Source organism: Hemitrygon akajei, unplaced genomic scaffold (assembly GCF_048418815.1).
Source record: "Hemitrygon akajei unplaced genomic scaffold, sHemAka1.3 Scf000043, whole genome shotgun sequence".
Lineage (NCBI taxonomy): Eukaryota > Metazoa > Chordata > Chondrichthyes > Myliobatiformes > Dasyatidae > Hemitrygon > Hemitrygon akajei.
This window is the reverse complement of record NW_027331929.1, coordinates 7752530-7777377: the sequence shown is the minus strand read 5'-3', so window position 1 is coordinate 7777377 and position 24848 is coordinate 7752530. Positions and strand designations below refer to the sequence as shown.

The 24848-nt window shown below is 46.8% G+C and overlaps 1 protein-coding gene across 1 annotated transcript in view; it reads right to left on the bottom strand.

Moving 5' to 3' along the window:
* LOC140720465 (uncharacterized) overlaps nt 1-21363 on the bottom strand; it is a 33083-nt gene extending 11720 nt beyond the window's left edge. Inside the window, exons 1-6 of the mRNA XM_073035314.1 lie at nt 21273-21363; nt 19122-19241; nt 17194-17313; nt 12412-12531; nt 4836-4955; nt 1173-1289 (exon numbers count right to left, since the gene is read on the bottom strand). Of these exons, the coding sequence (XP_072891415.1) occupies nt 1173-1289; nt 4836-4955; nt 12412-12531; nt 17194-17313; nt 19122-19241; nt 21273-21339 (664 nt within the window). The 5' untranslated portion in view covers nt 21340-21363. The remainder of the gene's footprint in view (nt 1-1172; nt 1290-4835; nt 4956-12411; nt 12532-17193; nt 17314-19121; nt 19242-21272) is intronic.
* Between the last annotated feature and the right edge of the window lie 3485 nt (nt 21364-24848).

Sequence of the window (24848 nt, the reverse complement as noted above, 5' to 3'; positions counted from 1 at the left end):
GAAATGTCAGAGTGAGGGGCCTGGTGGTATATCAGTTGATATAGTGTCTGTGAAGGTCTGGGGTGTCCTGATCTTACAGAGAGGTGTGTATCTGTGCACGGTGAGCGACAAGTTATGGCTGAGGTGGGTGTGACAGTGTCACGCTAAGGTGTGTGTCGATGTCATGGAGAGTACTATGTCGGTTTCACTGTGAATTTTGGTGTTGCTATCACGGTGAGGATTTGCCTGTGTCAGGGTGAGGTGTGGGTAATTGCCTCAGTGAGTGGTGCATCGGTGTTATATTGAGGGGCGATACTGTCACGGTGATACAGTGAGGTTACAGTGACGTAATGGGTGTTACAGTGACGGCTGATTCTTTGCCACGGTGCGGAGCTGGACTTGTCACGTTGAGGAACGTGTAGGTGTCTCAATGTCACGGTGAAGGGTGTGTCGGTGTCCCTGTGGTGTTTTAAAATAACAATTTATTCACAGCCTGCCTCCATTTGGATCCTGTTCGGCACACCATGGGTCGAGAACCCGGCAACAATTACGATAACGGTGGACATAACGGGCGGAGTAGGCAGATCCTACGTTTCGATCTATTGACGATGTTCTTTTTTACTGCGTTGGTGAAATCAGCTGTGTCTCCTATTGGGACTCCCTTCCACCCACCAACCGCGGTCTCTCCTTCCACCACGATCACCCCCTCCGTCTCTCAGTCTCAGTTAGATTGAGCCTCATCGCAGAGAGTCTAAATCCCTTCTTCCCAGGGATGACAAGCGTTTCTCTGATTCCAGAGATTTTGTCACGTCTCCGGAATGTGACCGATTAAGTTGGAGCCGTGGGTGTTTGACTGAGCTCTCAGGGGAGGCTTATCCAGAAGAACATGACACATGGAATCCACGTAGAATTGGCCGTCTGGATACAGACTTGCTTTGTCGGTGTCATGGTGTGGACGTAACTGTGCCATGGTGGGAGTTATGTCCCTGTCCAGGAAGGGTAGTGTCAGTTCCACGGTGAGGGGCGTGATAGTGTCACGGCGTCACGGAACGGTATGTGTCAGCGTCATGGTGAGGTACGTGGTGAGGTACATGTTGCGCGGCGAGTCCGTGTCACTGTGAGGTTTTACACTCACATTTCACTCCACTCTGTTATTTTACGGTCTGACTCCAACCGGAGTCCGTTCGACTCACCATGGATCGAGAGCCCGACCACTGTCACGAAGAGGACAAACGTAACTAGGCAGAGTAGGCAGATCTTACGGTCCGGTCTATTTCCGCTGTTCTCGTTCGGCTCCTGTTTATGCGGACCTGTGGAGAGATCATTCAGATAAACAGAAGGAGAGGAAAGGGGATGATGGGAGGGGAGCGATGGGTGGAAAAATGTGAGAGAATGGTGGAGAGAAAACGAGAAGAGAAAGGGGAGGAGAAATGGCGGCGTGAGAAGAGGAAACGATGTTCTGTGTGAATGGGGAGTGGAATGTTTGAGAGACAGGGACAGAGTGGGAAAGCGAGGGGGAGTGAGGGAAGAAAAAGTGGGAGGGGGAAGACACAATGGAGCGAGAGAGAGGGGGTGCGAAAGAGAGGAAAGAGAGATTGTCACGGGTTTATTATTTTTCCTAACTGATTTACGGTTTTTCCGCTTTGTTCCTTTTTCACGCATGAGATAAATGACGGTCTTGTGGGGATGAACATGTTGTGGGGATTTTCGTGAACTCCATTGTGTTTCTTTGTTTTGTGGCTGCTGGCAAGGAGAAGGGCGGTACGGGCACGTGATGTTGTGCGCAGCGCTTTACAGTACCAGCGACCCGGGTTCAATTCCCGTCGCTGACTGCAAGGAGTTTCCAATTTCTCCCCACGAGCGAGTAGATTTCCTCCGGGCGCTCTGGTTTCCTCCCACAGTCCAAAGACATACCGGTAGGTTGGTTAATTGGTTATTGTACATTGAACAGTCATTAGAAAACGGAATAATTCGGAGAATTGTTGAGCAGAGCGGCCTGAATGGCCGGAAGTGCCTGTTCCGAAATGTTTTTCAGTAAAAAATTAAAACAAAATATATTTTGAGAAAAAAGATAAAAGATGGTGGGAAATGGTATACATATACAACCGGACCATCCGGTGTTTGTGATGGGTGTGATGGACCTGGATGAAAATAGAGATGGATGGTTGGACACAAAGATCGGTGGTGTTGTGGACAGTGCGGAATATCGCCAATAGATTCGGTGGGGTCTGGATCAGTTGCAGATCTGGGTGGAAAATGGAAAACGGAGTTAAGCTCAGGTAAGTGTGAGGTATTTTCCTTTGGGGCGTTAAATGTGAAAGGACAGGAGACAGTTAACGACAGAACCCTTAACTGCCGACAGGGAAAGGGATCTCGGGTTGATCACGCGTTTCAATGGAGAGATAAAGAGTTGACTGCAGACGGGCCTTTGACAAAGTCTCTCTCATGGGAGATCTATTAACAAGATTGTGATTACTGGGAATCACAAGGTTTTTTGAATTGAGTCTCCGTACTGGCTTGTCCACAGAACCCAGAGGCCGGCGGACGTCCGGGACTGGTAGTGTTATCCATGGATCCGCACTGGGAACTCTGCTGTCTGCGGCCATGACTTGTGAGAACCTGGACATTTAACAAGGCTTTGTGTGTTTCGAACATCCTGCATCGTAGAACAGCCAGAACAGCATAGGAACAGGCCCTTCGGCCGGCAATGCTGTCCAGGATGAATTCCCTCTTTCCCTAAGTTAGCGAGTTAGGGAAACATTTCAAATTTGAGAATGATACCCTCTGAAACTCTTATGATCTTGTGTTATCTCTGAACATTTCGACTACCAAGGTAAAACATTTTACGTTTGTCCGGGTTAAACACCATCTGCCATTCCTTCACCGCATATCAGAAACTGATCCGTGTCCTACGGAATTGAATGCAGGTCCTCTAAATGATCCTCAACACCCATCAACCTATCATCTACAAACATACCAAACCACCCATCTACATTCCCATCCAGATCGTTTATATAGATCACAGACAGGAGAGATCCCACCCTCATCCATAGATACAGGTCACTTCATTGGAGTAGAACAAGGTTACTCAATCACAGAATGCAGAATAAAATATATTTTCGTGAGGATCCAGGGCGTTTCATGAGAACAGGGTAGTAGACATGGTGAACCGGGAAGAAAATAATTCTTTTTTTTCACTTGGTAGACTACTCTGTGTGATGGTGTGGGACACTGGGGAATTTGACTGACTAATATGTCCGGATTGATAGACATAATGGACGCTTGTCAAGTCCCGAATCAAGATCCCATATGGTAGATCACTCTGGAAGATGGGAGACAGGAATGTAGAGAGAGACCGAGAAGTAATGGAGCGGTGAGACTGGGCGGGAGAGGGAAAAATAGGGAGAGTAGAAGAGAGATTGGACAAGAAGATGACAGGTGGCGTGAGACCCAGGGAGATTTGTCGGGAGGATTTGACAGTGGAGAACAGACCAGGAATTGGTAGTAGATGTACCATACAGAGACTTGACCAAGGCTTTTAACAAGGGCTCAGACGGTAGACTGGTCTGGAGATGGTGCGGAACCCATGGAGATCTGTCTGACCAATTTGATTGAGGAGTACTGAACAGGTCGAGGTGCAGGATGTAATATACTTAGATTTTAACAAGATCCCATGTGGTATACCGCTTTGGGAGATGTGCGACGCAGGGAGGGATGGCTGCTCCGGCTGATCCGGCTCGGAGATAGGATCCAAAGTTTAGGGTTGCAGTCCATCTCTCATACTGGAAGCACGTCACTAGCAGTGTTCACGGGTGGTCGGTGGTGGGACCATTGATCTTTGCCAACTAGATCGACCATTTATAGCAGATTATACAATACGCGGCAGGTAAATTTGCAGACAACATTAACGTCGATGGCGTTTTAAACAGTGAAGACAGTTATCTTTTACAGTGGGATCTCGATTAGCCTGGCAAGTCGCCGATCTGGAGCACATGCAATTTATTTCGAGCTATCGTAATTCAGGAGGATAATCATCAGCGTAAAACTTACACGGTCAACAGGAGGAAAGTTGGGAAATGTTATCGAACGTATGTACCCAGGGCGAGAGTTAAACTGTTTCCTGAAAGTTTAGTCACAGATAGGCAGGGATCCTGGGGAGTGTTGTAGAACAGAGGGACGCAGGGGTACAGGTACACGGTTCTCTGAAAGTGGAGTCACAGTAGACAGGGACCGTGGAGAATATTGTAGAACAGAGGGACCCAGGGCTATAGGTACACTGTCCTCTGAAAGTTGAGTCACAGTAGACAGGGCGGTGAAGAAGGCGTCTGTCGCGCCGCCCTTTTTCTGTCAGGTCAATGAGTACAGGAGTAGGGAGGTCGCATTGGAATCGTACAAGACGTTAGTGAAGCCACATTTTCAGTCGAGTGTTCCCTTGCCGTCGTCCTTCTCTGGATAAGATACCACTAAGCTAGCAACAGTGCAGAGGATATGCACGAGGATATTTCATGTACTGAGTAATGGAATTAAGTCAAGCAGTTTGGGACTTTATGCCCTGCAGCGCAGAGTTGATCTTACAGAGTTGTATAAAACCACATGGGACACAGACAAGGTGAATGCACACAGTCATTGTTTTCTCACGGCTTGGATCGTACAGGACCAAAGCGCTCAGGGATAACTTGACAGCAGTAGATGATGCAACTGGGGACAAGACTGACAACTCTTTTTTACCCAGACAGTGGTCCGTCTGTGAAACCAGCTGTCAGAGGAAGTGGTGGAACCAGATGCATTAGAACTTGAACACTTGTGCTTAAAACACGTGACCGCTTCAGAGTGATGTCATTAGAGTGAACTCTGACCTGCCTGTGCAGCCACTGACAGGTCTGCGGGACTCACGGCGATGGGAGGATCTTCATCCTCATCGATGGGAAGTTCAGTTTTCCCGAGCTTTAGCAGAGAGTAGCTGGAGTTCAGGCCGTCTGATAGGGAAAGAGAGAGAATCTGAGAGAGGGGTAGAAACAGAAGCTAGAGAGACCGGTAGAGAATTCTGGACAGAGAGACAGAGCAGAGAAAAGGGAAGAGAGAATGGGAGAGAGAGGGAGTTGAGAGGGAGAAAGTGTGCTGAAAGGCAGGGAGAAGAGTGACGGGGAAAGTCGGGTAGAGTGGATCGATGGAAGACAGGACCGAGGGTGAGAGACTGAAAGATAGTATAGAACGGGGGACAGAGAACTGGGAGATAGGGAGTGGTGGAGGAGAAGAGGTATAGAGGCTCCGAATTTTTGGCTGAATGGGGAGTGAGAAGTGTGAGAGAGATAGCGCAAGCGGGGAGAAGAAAAACTGGGACAGAGAAGGAAAGGGACAGAGGGAGCGAGTGAGAATTCATGAGAGAGGGTTGTGTTATTACTCTTCGTGGTTGTATTATTGTTTGCAAGCTTTGTCCTATTTTCACCCATTGGGCATATGACGGTCTAGTGGGGATGAACATGCTGTGGGGATTTTGTCGCTCATTTGTGTTTCTTTATTTAGTGACTGCTTGCAAGAGGAGGGAATGTAGGTAACGTGGTGATTTACAGTACCAGAGACCGGGTTCAATTCCAGCCGATGGCTGCAAGGAGTTTGAACGTTTTACCTGTGATCAAGTGGGTTTCGTCCCGGTTAGATTGTTTCAAGTTGCAACATAACTTCCTACTTTGAACTCAGTGCCATAGATGTTAATGGCAGGCATGATATCCGCCTTCCTGGCCACCTTATCAGAAAGCATGGCCAAGAGCAATGACATTGGACGCCAGGATCCTTCTGCTAATCAACACTATTTAGCGTCTTGGCTTTAAAAGATTGCTACATCTTCAGAAGGTCTTTGACAAGGTGGCGCACATGAGATTGCTTAGCAAGATAAGAGCCCATGGAATTACAGGGAAGTTACTAGCGCGGGCGGAGCATTTGCTGGTCGGCCGAAAGGAGAGTGGGACAAAAGGGATCCTATTGTGACTGTCTGCCGGTTACTACTGGAGTTCCACAGGGGTCGCTGTTGGGACCATTACTTACAGTACATGTCAATGATTTGGACTGCGCTTTTGAGGGATTTGTTGCTAAATTTGCCGATGATACAAAGATAGGTTGAGAACGGTAGTGTTGAGGAAACAGAGAAGCCGCAAAGAGACTTAACTAGTTTGGGGGGAATGGCCAAAGACGTTGCAAATGAAATGTAACGTTGGAAAGTGTATGGTCATTCACTGTGGTGGAAGCAATAATTCGGAAGACTTTTATTTCGACGGGGTGAGAACTCCAAATGTAGAGATTTAAAGAGATTTGGGAGTCCTTATGCAAGATGCCCGAAAGGTTAACCTGCAGGTTGAGTCGATTTTAAAGAAGGAGAATGCAATGTTGGCATTAATTTCCAGAGGTACAGAATATAAGAGCAAAGATGTGATATTGAGGCTCTATAAAGCATTCGTGAGACCACACTTAACGTATCGTGTGGAGTTTTGAGCTCCTTATTTTAGAAAGGATATCCTCACTTTGAAGAAGTTTCGCTGAAGATTGACGTGAATGATTCCAGGAATGAAAGGGTTACCGTATGAGGAACGTCTGGCAGCTCTTGGGCTGTATTCCCTGGAGTTCAGGAGAATGGGGGGGGGGTCAAATAGAGACATTCCAATTCTCCCCTATCCACTCTACTAGTTACATCTTCAAAAAATTCTATAAGATTCGTGAGACATGATTATCCTTTCACAAATCCATGATGACTTTGGCCGATGATTTCACCGTTTTCCAAATGTGCTGTTATCACATCATTGATAATCGGCACTAGCATTTTCCACACCACCTATGTCAGACTAACCGGTCTATAATTCCCCAGTTCATCTCTCCCTCCTTTTTTAAAAAGTGGGATTACATTAGCCACCCTCCAATCCTCAGGAACGAATCCAGAATCTAAAGAATTTTGAAAAATAATCACTAATGCATCCACTATTTCTTGGGCTACTTTCTTAAGCACTCTGGGATGCAGACAATCTGGCCCTGGGGATTTATCTGCCTTTAATCCTTTCAATCTACCTAACACCACTTCCGTAATAACATGTATTTCCCTCAGTTGCTCCATCTCACTAGATCCTCGGTCCCCTACTATTTCCGGAAGATTATTTATATCCTCCTTAGTGAAGACAGAACCAAAGTAGTTATTCAATTGGTCTGTCATGTGCTTGTTCCCTATGATCAATTCACCTGTTTCTGACTGTAAGGGTCTACATTTGTCTTGACCAATCTTTTTCTTTTCACATGTCTATGAAAGCTTTTAGAGTCAGTTTTTATGTTCCCTGCCAGCTTTCTCTCATAATCTTTTTTTCCCTTTCCTAATTAAGCCCTTTGTCGTCCTCTGCTGGACTCTGAATTTCTCCCAGTCCTCAGGTGTGCTGCTTTTTTTCCCCCTAATTTCTATATGTTTCTTCTTTGGACTTGATAATATCCCTAATTTCCCTTGTCAGTCACGGGTGCACTGGTTCCTTGGTTTATTATTTTGCCAAACTGGGATGAACAATTGTTGTAGTTGATCCATGTGATCTTTAAATGCTTGCCATTGCATATCCACTGTCAACCCTTCAAGTATCATTTGCCAGTCTATCTTAGCTAATTCACGTCTCATAACTTCAGAGTTACCCTTCTTTAAGTTCAGAACCTTTGTTTCTGAATTAACTGTGTCATCCTCCATCTTAATGAAGAATTCCACCATATTTTGATCACTGTTACCCAAGGGGCCTCGCATGACAAGATTGCTAAATATCCCTTCCTCATTGCTCAATAGCCATTCCAGAATGGCCTGCTCTCTAGATGGTTCCTCGACATGTTGGTTCAGAAAACTATCCCGCATACATTCCAAGAAATCCTCTTCCTCAGCGGCCTGACCAATTTGATTCACCCAATCTATATGTAGATTGAAGTCACCCATTATAACTACTGTTGCTTTGTTGCACGCATTTCTAATTTCCTGTTTAATGCTATCCCCAATCTCACTACTACTGGTAGGTGGCCTGTACACAACTCCCACCAGCGTTATTCTGCCCCTCAGTGTTATGGAACTCTACCCATATCGATTCCACATCCTCCAAGCTAATGCCCTTCCTTTCTATTGCATTAATCTCCTCTTTAACCAGCAATATTACCCCACCTCCTTTTCTTTCCTGTCTATCCCTCCTGAATACTGAATATCCCTGGATGTTGAGCTCCCATCCTTGGTCACCCTGGAACCATGTCTCTGTGATCCCAACTGTATCATACTCATGAATAACTATCTGCACATTCAATTCATCCACCTTGTTACGAATGTTCCTCGCATTGACACACAAAGCCTTCAGGCTTGTTTCTACAACACTCTTAGCCCTTATACAATTATGTTGAAAATTGGCCCTTTTTGCTTTTAGCCCTGGATTTGCCTGCCTGCCACGATTACATTTCACCTTACTACTTTTGCTTCTTCCCTCATTTTACACCCATCTGTCTCTCTGCACTTGTTCCCATCCCTCTTCCACATTAGTTTAAATCCTCCTGAACAGCAGTAGCAAACGCTCCCCCTAGGACATTGGTTCCAGTCTAGCCCAGGTGCAGACCGTCCTGTTTATACCTGTCCTACCTCCCCCAGAACTGGCTCCAATGCCCCTGAAATTTCAATCCCTCCCCTTTGCTCCATTTTTCAAGCCACGTATTCATCTGAAATATCCTCCTATTTCTACACTGACTAGAACGTGGCACTGGTAGTAATCCAGAGAATATTACGTTTGTGGTCCTACTTTTTAGTTTATCTCCTAACTCCCTAAATTCACCTTGTAGGACCTCATCCCGTTTTGTTTTTTGTTGTTTTTTTTGCCTATACCGTTGGTACCTATGTGCACCACGACCACTAACTGTTCACCCTCCCACTCCAGAATGTCCTGCAGCCGCTCAGAGTCATCCTTGACCATTGCACCAGGGAGGCAACATACCATCCTGGAGTTTCGTGTGCGGCCGCAGAAACGCCTATCTATTCCCCTTACAATCGAATCCCCTATCACTATAGCTCTCCCACTCACTTTCCTTCCCTCCTGTGCCGCAGAGCTACCCATGGTGCAATGAACTCGGTTGCTGCTGCCTTCCCCTGATGAGACATCTGCCCCACCAGTATCCAAAACAGTATATTTGTTTAGTTGGGAGATTACCTCAGTAGATTCCTGCACTACCTGCCTACTGCTACACTGTCTAGTGGCCACCCCTTCCCTTTCTGCCTCTGTAACACTTACCTGCGCTGTGGCCAACTCACTGAACGAGCTATTCACGACTTTCTCAGCATCGCGATGCTCCAGTATGAATCCAATCGCAGCTCCAGACGCTCAATGCGGTCTACCAGAAGCTGCAGTTGGACACACTTCCTGCACACATAATCATCAGGGCCACTGGAAGTATCTCTGATTTCCCACATGCTGCACAATGAACAAAACAAAGGGGCTGATCTCAGTTGCCATGACCTACCCAATACTTGCCTCAACTTTTGAAACTTTCTACTTTGAAAGGGACTTACACGGCCTTACCTCACTTGGAGTGAAGCTCGTCCTCAGCCTCTGCTCGCCGAAGTCTCTCAAGACAAAGCCTTCCTACTGTGTATCCCTCTACTCCGTCGCCCGGTCCGTCTAACCGTTCTCTTTAAATACTCCCGCTGCCTCACGGTCCGATATACACGCGTTTGCGCAGTTGTGCCCCCGTTAAAATGCTTCCAAGTTCCTGACTGATAGCTTCATATTTCCCCTTACTACAACTAAACACTTCCCTAACGTGTCTTTTCCTATTCCTCCCCAATACTGTGGTAAAGGTGATAGATCACTATCTCCAAAATGCTCTCCCACACATGGAGACCTGACACCTGACCAGCTTCATGTCCAAATACCAGATTAAGCACAGCCTCTCCTCTTTAGCCTAGTCTATGTATTGTATTTGGAAAACTTTCTGAACACACCTAACACACTCCAGCCCATCTAACCCCCTGTTCTTGTGAGATGCCAATGAATATTTGGGAAATTAAAATCTCTCAGCAAGACAACCCTGTTATTATTACTCCTTTCCGGGATATGTTTCCAAATCTTCTCCTCGATGTCCCTGTTACTATTGGGAGGTCCATAAAAAAAAACAAAAGCACCCCGTAGGGTTATTGACCCCTCCCTGTTTCTATCTTTCACCCACAGAGCATCAGTACACCATCTCTCCGTGACTGGTTTCTTTTCCGGAGATGTGCCACCGTCTGTGATCAGAGTGCCGCGCCCGCACCCTTTCTGAAACATCTATAGCCTGGCATTCTAAGCAGCCATTCTTGCCCCTGAACCATCCAAGTCTCTCTACTGGCAGCAGCCTCATAGCTCCAAGTACTAATTCACGCCCTAAGCTCATCCGCTTTGTTCATAATACTTTTTGCACTGAAATAGACACATCTCATTCCATCGGTCAGAGATAATCTTTCCTCCGTACCGCAATGTCTGCAAGCTTTCTGTATTTGAGAGCCAACAGCCCATTGTACGTCTCTCAAGTTTCCTTCACACCCCACTGCAATTCCAGTTTAAACCCTCTCCAACTGCCTTAGCAAACCTTCCTGCCTGGATATTGGTTCCTTTCGGATTCAAGTACAACCTGTCCTTTTTGTACAGGTTATGCCTGCCCCAAAGGAGGTCCCAATGTACTAGAAATCTGAATGCCTGCCCTCTGCTCTAATCCCTCAGCCACGCATTTATCCTCCAACTTGCTCCATTTCCATACTCAGTGTTAGTGGCACCGACAGGAATCCCGATATTACTAACTTTGAGTTCCTGCTTCTCAACTTCATTCCTAACTCCCTGTAGTCTGTTTTCATTACATCCTCCGGTTTCCTACCTACGTCGTTGGTTCTCTTCTTGAGCCTAGTTACACCTATATAAGACATTGGTAAAATCCGACTTGGAGTACTGTGTTCATTTCTGGTCACCTCAAGAGTGAAATTGGCCTTTTCTTCTTGGAGGGACGCAATATGAGATGTTACCTGATAGAGGTGTACATGATGATGAGAGGCATTGATCGTATGGATAGTCAGAGGCTTTTTCCTCCAGGGCTGAAGTGTCTAACACGAGGAGGTATAGTTCAGGGTTCTTGGAAATAGATGCCGAGGGGATGTCAGGGGTAAGTTCATTACACAGGAATGGTGGGTGTTTGAAATACACTGCCATCGGGGGGCGGTGGAAGTGGATACAATAGGGTTTCTTAAGGGACTCTTGAAGTTCAGAAATAATAAAGAGCTATGCGCTAGGAAAACTCCGGTTAGTTTCTACAGCCGGTTAGATGGTCGGCACAACATTGAGACATTGTGGGCTATGTTCCATGTTTTAAGGTTCTGCTGAGACATGCTTTCTTCACGCGGTGAGTTGGGGGGGGGGGTATATATGATTATACTGACCGCTTTATCAGGCCAGTAGGAAGTGTAGACAGAGTTCATGGAGGGGTGGCAGGTTTCAGAGATGTGCTCAGCTGTGTCCACAACGCTCTGCAGTTTCCTGCGGACACTGGTGGAATAGTTTCTATATGTTGAGTCAGTTCATGAGAGCAGAGAGGTAGACGTGTTCTGCCGGGAACTCAATAAGGCGTTTAACGTTTCCACTTTGCAGGCTTCTCTGTAGAAAGGAGTGGGACCCAGGGGAATTTGACTGTCTGATTTGTGCAGTTTGATAGGCATCATGTACGGTCAATCTAAAAAGTCAATTTAGAAGGTCCCAGATTGTAGGTGGCTCTGGAAGAGTGACGACAGGGAGGTAGGGAGAGAAGGAGCAGTTATAAAGGGAGGGAGGAGAATATAGGGGGATTGGAAGATAGCAGAGGGAGGGAGATACTAGATGGTGTGAGACGCAGGGAGAGTAAGCGGTCCTATTTAAACGGGAAAGACAGAACAGCACTGATAGCAGATGTAGAATACATAGACTTTAACAGGGCTGTTAACAAGGTCCGAGATGGCATACCGCTGTAGAAGATAGTGTGCGAGGCAGTGTGGGCTGGGTAACTGGATATACAATTGGCTTTGCTGTAGGGGCTTGCAGACGTCTCTAACGCTGGTGGCTTTGTTAAAAGTGAGGACATTTCAGGGGGATATCGGTCAGCTGTGGAAATTGGCAAAGCAGTGGCAAATGCAGTTTAATTCGGACAAGGGCGAGCTGTTGTACTTGAAGAAGAGGAACAACTTTTCACAGTGAACGGGTGCAACTCCGTGAAATTGTATACAACATAGGAGCCTCGGGATACGGGTACACGGTTCCCCGAGTAAGTGATGTCACAGGTAGGGCGCTAAAGAAGGCGTCTGACGCGCCGGTCATGATGAGTGGGCAGATGGATTAGGATTTGACAAGTTGGGTGCATGGCAGGTGACCACTTCAGAATGACGTCATTTATGTGAACTCTGACCTTCTTGTGCAGTCACGTATGTTTCGGCGGATCCCGAGGCAATGGGAGGATCTTCATCCTCATCGATGTGAAGTTCGTCTTTCGGAAGGTTCAGCACTGTGTAGGTGGACGTGAGACCGTCTGGGAGAGAAAGAGAGAGAATGAAAGAGTGAGAGAGAAACGGAAGAGGAGAGATCGTCAGAAAATGGGGCGAGTGAGGATAGAGAGATTGAGCAGCGAGAGGGTAAGAGAGAGTAGGGAGAGAGAGGTTTATGTGAGGGGGAGAGAGACGGCTGAGAGACAGGGAGAGAAGGTGAGGGAGAGAGTGAAGTGAAATGAGAGAGACGGGAAACCGAACAGTAATGAAGGGGTCGAATGAGTGAATGGAAAGGGAAAGTGAGTGAGAGGCGAGGGCGATGGGCGGGAATTAGGAGAACATGGGGAAAGGGAAAGGGGAGCAAAATGGGAGAGGGAATGAAGGATGGAGAAGAGAGAGCGAGGTTCGAGTGAAGCGGGATTTCGAAGTGTGGGAGCGATAGCGAAAGAGTGAAGGAGAGAGGGATAGAGTGAGAGGAGGAAAAATGTCGCAGGAGGAAGGAGGGGGCAGAGGGAGCGAGAGAGTATTGGTGAGAGAGAGAGGCAAAAGACAGAGGGTCAAGGTTGTATCATTTTGCTCGTTGTTATATCATTGTTTGAAACTTTGTTCTTATTTCACACCTTGGATATGTGGCGGTCCTGCGGCTAGGGAAATTCCAGGCAATCTCTACAGTAGGTTAGATGGTCGGCACGACACTGTGGGCCGAAGGGCTTGCTATGTGCTGTAGATTTCTATGTTCTGTCCTATGTACTGGCGATACTGCTTTCCTATCTTCCTTTCCGCGGGGTTGGTGCAGAAGAGGGATGTTTGGGCGTGGGTGGAGGTGGATTTTTGGTGAAGCTGGCTGCTTTCCCGAGGCAGCAGGGAGTGCAGTCAGAGTTCATGGAGGGGAGGCTGGTTTCGGAGCTGTTCTCAGCTGCGTCCACAGAGCTCTGCAGCTTCTTGCGGTCACGGGCGGAGCAGTTTCTCTATTTTGAGTGAGTAACAAGAATGGGTCGCGAGAGCAGGGGGTTTGGACGTGATATTTTGGGAACTAAATAAGGCATGGTATGTTTCCACTTTGTAAGCTACTCTGTATAATGGTGTGGGGCCCAAGGAGATTTGACTGATTTATGCAGATTTGACTGATTAATGCGGATTTGGACGCTGACTTTAACATTTGCTCCCTGAGGACAGATAGCTTTGGAAGATGGAAGACCGGGTTCGGAGAGGCGGGAAAAATAGAAAGAAATCAGGAGGGCTAAAAGAAGGTTGCTTTGGCAGTCAAGGTGAATGCTAATCCAAAGAGCTCCTATGGGAATATTAAGAGCAAAAGGATAGTAAGGGATAAAATTGGACCTATTGAACATCAGAGTGGTCGGCTATGTATGGAACCAAAATAAATGGGTCAGATCTTAAATGTATTTTTTGCGTCTGTATTTACAATGGAAATTGGCATGGAGTCAAAGGAAATAAGGCAAACAAGTGGTGAAACCATGGAACTAATATAGATTGAAGAGGAGGAGGTGCTTGCTATGTTGAGGCAAATCGGAGTAGATAAATCCCCAGCACCTGAAAGGGTATTCCCTCGGACCCTGAGGGATACTAGCGTTGAAATTGCAAGGGCCCTGGCAGATATACTTAAAATGTCGGTATCTACGGGTGAGGTGCCGGAGGGTAGCTCATGTTGTTCCATTCTTTAAAAAAAAAGGCTCTGAAAGTAAACCGGTAAATTACAGGCAGGTAAGTTTGACCGCGGTGGTAGGTAAATAATTGAAATAAGTACTGATAGATACGATCTGCAAGTATTTGGATAGACAGTGAATTATTAAGGAGAGTCAACATGGCTTTGTGTGTAGTAGGTCATGTTTAACAAACCTATCGGAGTGTTTTACGGTGGTTATCAGGAAAGTGCATGAAGGGAAGGCAGTGGTTGTTGTCTACATGGACTTCAGTAAGGCCTTTGACAAGGTCCCGCACGGAAGGTTGGTTAGCAAAGGTCAGTCGCTAAGTATACACCTTAAGGTTGTAAATTGGATAAGACATTGGCTCCGTGGGAGAAGCCAGAGAGTGGTAGTGGAGGATTGCTACTCTGAGTGGAGGCCTGTGACTAGTGGTGTGCCACATCTATATCAATGATCTGGATGATAACGTGGTACATTGGATCAGAAAATTTGCTGATGATACAAAGATTGGAGCAGCAGCGGACAGCGAGGAAGGTTTTCACATCTTGCAGGGGGATTTCGCCCAGCTGGAAAAATGGTCTGAGAAATGGCAGATGGAGTTTAATACAGACAAAGGTGACGTATTGCACTTTGGAAGGACAAACCAAGCTAGAAAATACAAGGTCAATGGTAGTGCACTGAGGAGCGCAGTAGAACAGAGGGATCTGGGATAACAGATACAAAATTCCCTAAAAGTGGCGTCACGGGTAGATAGGGTCGTAAAGAGATCTTTTGGTTTTTGCCCTTTATAAATCCAGGTATTAAGTAGAAGAGTTGGAATGTTCTGTTAACCTAGTTCAATGCATTGGTGAGGCCGAATATGAAGTGTTGTGTGCAGTTTTGGACACCAATTTACAGGAAGAATATTAATAAGGTTGAAAGAGTGAAGATAAGGTTTACAAAAATGTTGTCAAGACTTGAGTAACTGAGTTACAGAGAAAGGTTGAATAGGTTATAACTGTGTTCCCTGGAGCGTAGAAGAATGAGGGGAGATTTGATAGAGGTGTATAAAATTATGATGGGTATAGGTAGAGTGAATGCAAGCAGGCTTTTCACAATGAGGGTGGAGAGAAAAATAACAAAGGGTATGTGTCAAGGGAGAAGGGGAGAAACTTTTAATTTTACAACATTTTTATTCAGAAGAAAAAATACAAGATTTACTGTGTGCAACACATAGATCCATCTCAACATAACTTGTGTACATTCATATATTGTCATAAAATTGATCAAAATGTTGTAGCATAACACATAATGGTATACCACTCTGTAATCAAAAAATTAAAGGTAAGTCATACATCATAAAATAATTTTTTTATATAAAAAAGTCAACCCCCTACCAACTACCAAAGAAAAAAGCTGATGGATGACAATGGAAAAAATTAGAAAAAAAACATATTCACTTAAGAACAGAAGATAAAAATATCCTTAAAAGTCTGTGCACTTTTAAACTGTATAAATTGGTAAAGTCATTTAGGAAAGGTCCCCAAATATCATAAAAATATTTTTTCGAATTTAAGACTGAGCAGCAGATCTTTTCTAAATTTAAATGACATAATATCACGTAGCCATTGAAGATATGTAGGAGGGATAGACTCCTTCCATTTAAGCAAGATTGCTCTTCTTGCTAAAAGAGAGGTAAAAACTGAAACCTGTAGGTTAGGAGTATTTAAAGTTATATCTTCATTTGCAATAATACCAAACAAGGCAGCAAGGGGATCTGGGTCAAATTGAACCCTAAAAAGTTGTGAGAAGGTATGGAATACTTCCCGCCAAAACTTTTCAATTGTAGGGCAAAACCAAAACATATGAACTAAAGAGGCATCAGCAGAGTTCCAATTATTACAAAGTGGAGAAACATTCGGATAAAAACTGGACAGTTTCTGTTTAGAAATGTAAGCTCTATGAACCACTTTAAATTGTCGAAGAGAATGACGAGCACAGAAAAAACGATTTATTAACCCGTTTAAGAATTTAATTCCATCTATCATCAGAAATCTGACAAATTAGGTCATTCACCCAAGCTTTTTTTTTTTATCTAAAAAGTCTTGTCTAGAATCAATCAAAAAGTTATAGATACGGATAATAGAACCATTAACAAAAGATTTTAAATTTAAAAGATCGTCCAGTAAATTTATATCAGGACCTATAGGAAAAGTAGCTAATTGGAAACGTAGAAAATCTCTAATTTGAAGGTATCTGTAAAAATGTATTTTTGGGAGTGCAAACTTATTTGACAATTAGTCAAATGAAGCAAGAGATCCTGAGATAAATAAGTTCCAAAACACTTAATACCTAGTTCATCCCAATCTTTAAAGAATTTATCAGTCATGGAAGGGATTAAAAAAAAAATAGGAGAATGGGAGATGATAATGAAAAATTCGGTAAACCAAAAAAATTTCTAGATTGAGACCAGATCCTTAAAGTTTGTTTAACAATTATGTTATCTGTTGTTTTATTTGCTGAAAAAGAAAAGTATTATCCAACAAGAGAGACAATAGAGGAATTTTCTTGCAGAATTAACTTCTCAGGAGACCCATGATGGGCAATCTTTACGATAACTATAATAGGACCAGAAAGTAATACTCCTTATATTGGCAGCCCAATAGTAAAACCTAAAATTGGGTAGGGCTATTTGGGGAGAAAATTGGGGAGAAAGTTTAAATGGTACATTAGTGGGTGATTTCTTCACACAGTGAATAGTGGGAGTGTGGAATGAGCTGCCAGATGAAGTGGTAAATGAGCGCTCACTTTTAACATTTAAGGAAAATATGGATGGGTACATGTCTGAGAGGTGTCCGCAGGCATAAGGTCCAGGTGCCGTTCAGTGGGACTAGGTAGACAAATGGTTCGGCGCGGCCAAGTAAGGCCAAAAGGCCTGTTTCTTTGCTCTAATGTTTTATGGTTGACAGAGAAGCAGTCGCGGCTGATGCATTAGAAACTTGGGCACGAGGGGGTATGTCACGCGACATCTCGGAAATGACATCATTGTTGAAGAATTCTGACCTGTCTGTGCAGTGATTGGCAACTCGCCGGATCCCGAGGCGATGGGAGGATCCTCATCCTCATCGATGAGGGCTTTGTCTTTCCGAAAGTTCAGCTCTGAGTAGGTGGATGTCAGAACGTCTGGGAGACAAGGCGAGAAAATGTTAGAGAATGGGGGAAAGCGAGATGCAGAGAGAGGGGAAGAGAGTACCTGGAGAGGAGGTAAGTGAAGGGGTGACTGGAATGGGAGATAGCGAGAGGGAGTGAGGGGGAATGAGAAGAGAGGGAATGAGAATGAAAGAAAAAGTGATCGATGGGGTGGTTCAGCCGTGCATGAGCGAAGTCGGAGAGACCAAGGGAGCGATAGAGAGGGGGAGAGTGCAAAGGGGAGAGCGAGAGTGCCAGGGAGTGTGCCAGGGGGAGAGGATTGAAAGAGTGCGCAAACAGAGAGGGAAGAGAAAATGGGGAAGCGGAGAAAGAGGTTGAGAGATGTGTAGACAGTGGGGAAAAAGCGAGCGAGGAGCAGAGTGAGGGAGGACAAGGAGTGGGAAAGCGGGATGGAGAGAGTGAGTGGGAGAGTGAGAGTGAAAGTGGAACAGATAGTGTCAGTGGCAGGAGACAGAGAGATAGGAAGAAGGAGAGAGAGAAGGAGCGAATGAGAGGATGTGTAGTCAGGGGGGAGAATGGAGAGAAGGGAATTGACAGGATGAGATGATGTCAAGGGAGGGGAGAATTAATGATAAAGGGCAAAGAGTGGTAGAGGGGAGAAGACGGAAAGAGCAGAAAAGGGTGGGTGGGAGAGAAAGGGATAAAAAGAGAAGGGAAAGGACATGGCTTGAGACTGAGGAGGGAGAAGGGAAAGAAGGGAGAGAGAGAGAGAGGAAAGATTGTAGAGTTCTCCCTCACAGCGCTCCCTCATCACCGCTTCCACACAAAGTTCCTTATACATCTGCCATCCCACAGCGCTCCCTCCTTCGACCTCTCAGCGCCCCCTCCTCAGCTTTTGGTTTATTGACCTTAATAAATAAAAGTATTCAGTATAAGAGGTCGAATGTTATGATGAGGTTGTATAAGGCATTGGTGAGGCCGAAAGTGGAGTGTTGTGTGCAGTTTTGGTCATCGATTTACAGGAGGAATATTAATAAGGTTGAAAGAGTGCAGAGAATGTTTACAAGGATTTTGCCGGGATTTGAGAAGCAGAGAAAGGTTGAATAGGTTAGGACTTTATTCCCTGGAGCGTAGAAGAATGAGGGGAGATTTGACGGTGGTATATAAATTTATGATGGATATAAGCAGGCTTTTCCCAATGAGGGTAGGACGAATAAAAAACAGAGGGCATGTGTTAAGAGTGAAGGAGAGCAAGTTGAAAGGGTACATTAGTGGAGGATTTCTTCAGACAGAGAATAGTGGGAGTGTGGAATGAGCTGCCAGGTGAAGTGGTAAATGCGCGCTAACTGTTAACATTTAAAGAACATTTGGACAGGTACATGTATGTGAGGTGTCCGCCGGCATATGGCCCAGGTGCAGGTCAGTGGGACTAGGCAGAAAAATGGTTCGTAGGGCCAAAAGGCCTGTTTCTGTGCTGTAATATTCTATGGTTCTATGGAAAGCGTGCAGAGGAAGATTTTGCCTGCACTCCAGGGACGGAGTTATGAAGAGAGGGTGGGTTGGCAGCGACATTATTCCCTGTAGCGCTGGAATGACCTTTCAGGGGATTCTGAAGCCATGAGGGGCACAGACAAAGCGAATGCCCACAGTTATTTTCTCTGGGCTTGGGGAACAGAGGAGAAAAAGCACACAGGTCTAAGATGAGATGGGAAAGTGATGGTGGTCAGTCTATGGGAGGAGTTGACAGAGAAACAGTCGCGGCTGATGCATTAGAAACTTGGGCACGAGGGGGTATGACACGTGACACCTCGGAAATAACGTCATTATTGATGAATTCTGACCTGTCAGTGCAGTGATTGGCAACTCGCCCGGTCCCGAGGCGATGGGAGGATCCTCATCCTTCACGATGAGGGGTTTGTCTTTCCGAAAGTTCAGCTCTGAGTAGGTGCAGGTCAGACCGTCTGGGAGATAAACAGAGAGAATGTGAGAGAGAGTGTTTGAGAATGGGGGACAGCGAGATGCAGAGAGAGGGTAAGAGAGAATACAGGGAGAGGAGGTAAGTGAAGGAGTGAGTGGGGTGGGAGATTGCGAGAGGGAATGAGGGGGAATGAGAAGAGAGGGGAGAAACACGGGGAGAGAGTGTAAAAGTGATCGATGGGGTGGTTCAGCCGTGCATGAGCGAAGTGGGAGAGACGAAGGGAGCGATAGAGAGGGGAACAGTGCAAAGGGGAGAGTGAGAGTGGAGAACCGGGTGAGTGTGCCGGGGGAGAGGATTGAGAGTGCGGGCAAACAGAGAGGGATGGGAGAAAGGGGAAGCGGAGAAAGAGGTTGAGAGATGGGTAGACAGTGGGGAAAAAGAGCGAGCGAGTGTGGAGAGTGAGGGAGGAAAGATAGAGTCAGGCGCAGGGGATGGAGAGGTAAGAAGAAGGAGAGAGCGGGAAGGTAGAGAGGAGGTGCCGATAGAGAGGAGGTGTACTGAGGGGGGAGGGGAGAATGGAGAGAAGGGAACAGAGGATGAGATGAGGGACGATGAGATGATGACGAGGGAGGGGAGAGTGGATTAGAAAAGGGCAAAGAGTGGTATGGGGAAAAGAAGGGACAGAGCAGGAGAGACAGGATGGGAGAGAATGGGTGAAAAAGAGGAAGGAAGGGACATGGCTTGAGTTCGGAGAGAGAAAAGGCAGAGGAGAGAGAAGGGAGAGAGAGGAGAGATTATGGAGATTAAAAGCGGAGAGAGATGATTACAAAATTTTACACAACGCTCCCTCATCATCGCCTCTAAACAACTTTCCTTATTCATCTGCAAACCCACAGCGCTCCCTCCTTCGACCTCTCAGCACCCCCTCCTCAGTGACACTTCCACCACACAGCCCCTACCACGACACTACCACAGTACTGCCCCTCCCATGACATTCTGTCATCCCTCACCACTTTCTTCACTACGATCCACAGCGGCCTTCGATACCGCCCACCCAGGGCGCTCCCTCCACTCCGCCCCTCCAAAGCCACTATCCCCAACCCCTCACAGTGCTCCCTCCCAGTCGCCAGTCCGAGCAATACCTCCGACATCCTCAAACAGGGAATCGTCAGGATTCATGGCGCTCTTGCCCGAAAATCTCACGGCAGGAGTGGACCCATCAGATAAACACCGTCAAACTAACAGATGAAAGTGACTTCCATCTCTCTGGTCCGGGGACACCGTCCCTTCACACACTCCCGGAATCAGACACATAGTGAAATTCCCTTCACATTGTCTCATCACATACTCCGGGGGTCAGACACAGTTATCTTCCCTCTCGAGTGAAGCATCGCCAGGGCTAGACCAGAAACAGAGTGAACTTCACTGAACTGCGCCATCGCATAATTCTCGGGTCAGACATAGAGAGAACCGCCCTCCGCATCTTCCATCACACACTCCCCGGTTCAGGCACAGAGTGAATCTCCATTCACACTGTCCAATCGCACACTCCCAAGGTGAGACATAGAGCAAAGCTCACTCCGCACCGTCCCTTCACACACTCCCGGGGTCAGACACAGAGTGAACCTCCCTCCACTCCGTCCCATCACATACTCCCGGGGTCAGACACAGAGTGAATCTCCCTCCACTCCGTCCCATCACACACTCCCGGGGTCAGCCACAGAGTAAAGCTCCCTCCGCACCGTCCCATCACATACTCACGGGGTCAGACACAGAGTGAATCTCCCACAACACCGTCCCATCACACACTCCCCGGGTCAGGCACAGAGTGAATCTCCATTCACACTGCCCCATCGCACACTCCCAAGGTGAGACACAGAGTCAATTTCCCGCCATACTGTCCCATCACACACTCACGGGGTCAGAGACAGAGTGAAATTTCCTCCACACCGTACCATCATGCACGAGCAGGGTTAGACACAGAGTGCGGTTTCTTCCACACCGACCCATCACATGCCCTCGTGGTCTAACACAGATTGAAACTCTCTCCCTCCGGTTTTCTGCCCCCACTCACCTCGGGAAGGAGACCGTGCGTCCTTTTTTGCGAATTCCACATTCATATAAGTCTCACTGTCGTCCATCCTGTCGAGGATTCTCAGTGGCTCTGAGCTGAACAGGGGAAGCAACAGTTGTCAGAGCAAGCCCGTGTTGACAAAAGAGGCAGACCAACACCAACTAACACAAGATGAACAGCTGATAGAGAGAGGAACAGAGAGCAGGGGGTGGGGAAGCGGCAGTGGGGCTGGAGGGAGTATGAGGGTGTGCGAGTGGCTGTTCGAGTGATACGAGAGTGGCGGGGGTAACTGTAGTAAGAGTGGGGAGAGAGACGGAGAGGGAGAGAGGGGGGAGATTGGGTTTCGGCAGAGAGAGATGGAACTGTGTGGCTGTGGACTGGGTAGGCAGAGGGAAGGAGAGAAGAGGGAGTGTTGGGAGAGAGGGTAAAGTAAAAGTAATGGAGATGGGGAAACCGGGGGGGACGAGGTAGATGGGAGGATAAATAGTGGAGGAGGCGATTGTGAGAGTGAGGGAGAAAAGTAGGGTGGGGAGCATGAATGGGAGGAAGAGAGAGAGAAGGAATGATAGGAAACGGAGAGGAGGGTAGGGGTGTGGTACAGAGGAAAGAAGAGTGCAGAAGGGAAGGGTTGAGGGAAAATAATTTAGACGATAGAAGGAGTGAGGAGTCAAAGGGTGTGAGAGAGGAAAGGAATGGAAGGAAGTATTGAAAGAAATTGGGATTTGGGAAGGATGGAATGTCGGAGGGATTTGTGTCACCCTATTGCCCTGGTGATTCGCATCCCCTTGTTGGGTCCTGGTTTACGTGTCGGACTGCTCCTGCTCATCGGCGGGGCTTCAGACGCTCTGTCTGCGTGAAACCAAACCCCAAGGCAAACACCGAAAACCCCGCCGAGGTGAGGGATCCCCCTTTCGCTGTAAAGTGCTTTCTCCAACTTCTCCTTTCAGTGGTGCACTCTATCTTCTCTTCTTTGTTCCGTGACTTTCTCTCTCTCTCTTTCGCTCACTCCCTACTCTCTCAATCCTTTCACTCCACAATTCCTCTCGCCACTTCTCTCCCACCTTACCCAACTCTCACCGCTTCCGCGTTATTTACCCCACCCACATTTATTTGCCCCTCTCTCATTCTCCTCTCAAGCACCAGCACCCGTGTCGCCCCGATCTAGAAACACCGGCTTGCCCATCCAACCTCTGTAACTGGAATTAATAGAACAATGAATATTACTACACATTTCAGGCCCTTCAGCCCACAAAGTTGTGCCGACTCTTAAACCCTGCCTCCCATATATCCCCCCACCTTAAATTCCTTTATATTACTGTTCAGTAGTCTCTTAAATTTCACTAGTGTATCTGCCTCCACCATTGGCTCAGACAGTGCATTCCTCGCACCAACCACTCTCTGAGTAAAATTAAAATCTTCCTCTGATATCGCCCTTGAACTTCCCTCCCCTTACCTTAGAGCCATGTCCTTTTGTACTGAGCAGTGGTGCACTGGGGAAGAGGCGCTGGCTGTCCACTCTGTCTATTCCTCTTAATAGCTTGTACACCTCTATCATGTCTCCTCTCATCCGCCTTCTCTCCAGAGAGTAAAGCCAATTGTGAATCCACCTGGCTAAACCTCCCTGAATCCCATGTCTTCTGACTTTCTGAATAAGCCTACTGTTTGGCATCTTGTCAAATGCCTTACCAGAATCTATTTAGATCGCATCCACTGCACTACCCTCATCTATATGCCTAATCTTCTCCTCAAATAACTGCAGCAGGCTTTTTAGACACGATCCGCCTTTCACAAAGCCATGCTGACTGTCCCTGATCAGCCGTGGTTCTCTAAATGCCCATAGATCCCATCTCTAAGAATCTTTGCCAACAGCTTTCCCAACACAGACGTAAGGCTCACTGGTCTATAATTAGCCGGACTACCCATACAAACTTTTTTGAACAACGGGACAACATTCGCCTCACTCCAATTCTCCAGTCCATTCCAGTGGACAACGAGGGCATAAAGATCAGGCCAGAAGCTCAGCAATCTCTTCCTTCGTGTCGTGGAGCAACCTGGGGGATATTCCGTCAGGATCCGGGGACCTGTCCGCCCTCCTGTACTTTAACAACTCAAACACCTCCTCTCCATTAATATCGAAATGCTCTGGAACATCAACCTCGCTCATATTGTATTCACCGTAATAAAGTTCCCCCTCATTGGTAAATACCAAAGAGAGGTATTCATTGAGGACCTCGCTCACTTCTACAGACTCCAGACACAACCTCCCACCTTTATCCCTAATCGGTCCTACCTTCAGTCCTGTCATTCTTTTGTTCCTAACATAATTTGGAGAATGCCTTGGGTTTTCCTTTACTCTACTCGCCAAGGCCTTCTCATGTTCCCTTCGTGGTTTCCTCAGCACCTTCTTAAGCTCCTTTCTTGCTACTCTATATTCGTCAATAGCCCCTTCTGATCCTTGTTACCAAACCTCATGTATGCTGCCTTCTTCACCTGGCGAGATTTTCAACCTTGCTTGTTACCCATGGTTCCTTCACCCTTCTATTCGTTATCTTCCTCACCGGGACAAATTAATCCATAACATCCTGCGAGAGATCCATAAACATCGACCACATGTCCATAATACATTTCCCTGCAGAAACATCACCCCAATGTTACACCCGCAAGTTCTAGCTTCATAGCCTCATAATTTTCCCTTCCGACAATTAAAAATTTCCTGGCCTCTCTAATTCATTTTTTTTCATGATGATGCTAAAGGCCAGGGAGCGGTGTTCACTGTTCCCCAGGTGCTCACCCACTGAGAGATCAGTGACCTGACCCTGTTCGTTACCTAATACTAGATCTAGTATGGCATTCCCCCTAGTCGGCCTGTCAACACACTGTGACAGGAATCCTTCCTGGACACACTTAACAAACTCTGTCCCCATTGAGCAGCTGGATAGCGACAGAGGGAGAGAGTAGTAAAGGGCAAAGGGAAGGGTAGAGAAAATGAAGGACTGTGTGGAGAGAGAGCGAGAGTGCGAAAGGGCAAATGGGTAGAGATGGGTAGGGAGGCAGGGAGGTAAATAGAAGGGAGAGTGAAGAGTGAGGGTGTTCCGAAAGAGAGAAGGGAGGCGATAGAAAGGGAGATGGGAGGAGAAGGGGAAGATGAATTTAGCAAAGGTTAGAGAAAGGAAGTGGATAGGGAGAGACGCAGATGCCACAGTGGGGGAACGATGAACCGGGTATGGAGAAAGACGAAGGAAAAAGTATAGAGAGGGCGTAGACGGTGGGTAGGGAAGGAGAGAGAACGGCACAGAGAGGTAGAAGCATGAGGATGGAGAGGTAGAGAAGAGGAGGAGGCAGATTGAAAGAGAGCGGAGTAAAGGAAGACTGAGAGGGAGGCAGTGTAGGAAGAGAAGCCTGAGGGGTGTAAAGCGAGAGGAGAAGTGGGAGGCAGGGAGAGTGGGGGAATTTGTAGAGGAGTTGGTGTAGTGAATAGGAGAGGGATGTGGAGAGGAATGCACTCAGACCCTCACCTTACTGTGCGCCGTCCCTTGCCGGGGTACTCCTGACTGGATTTCCCAAGCCTTCACAGAC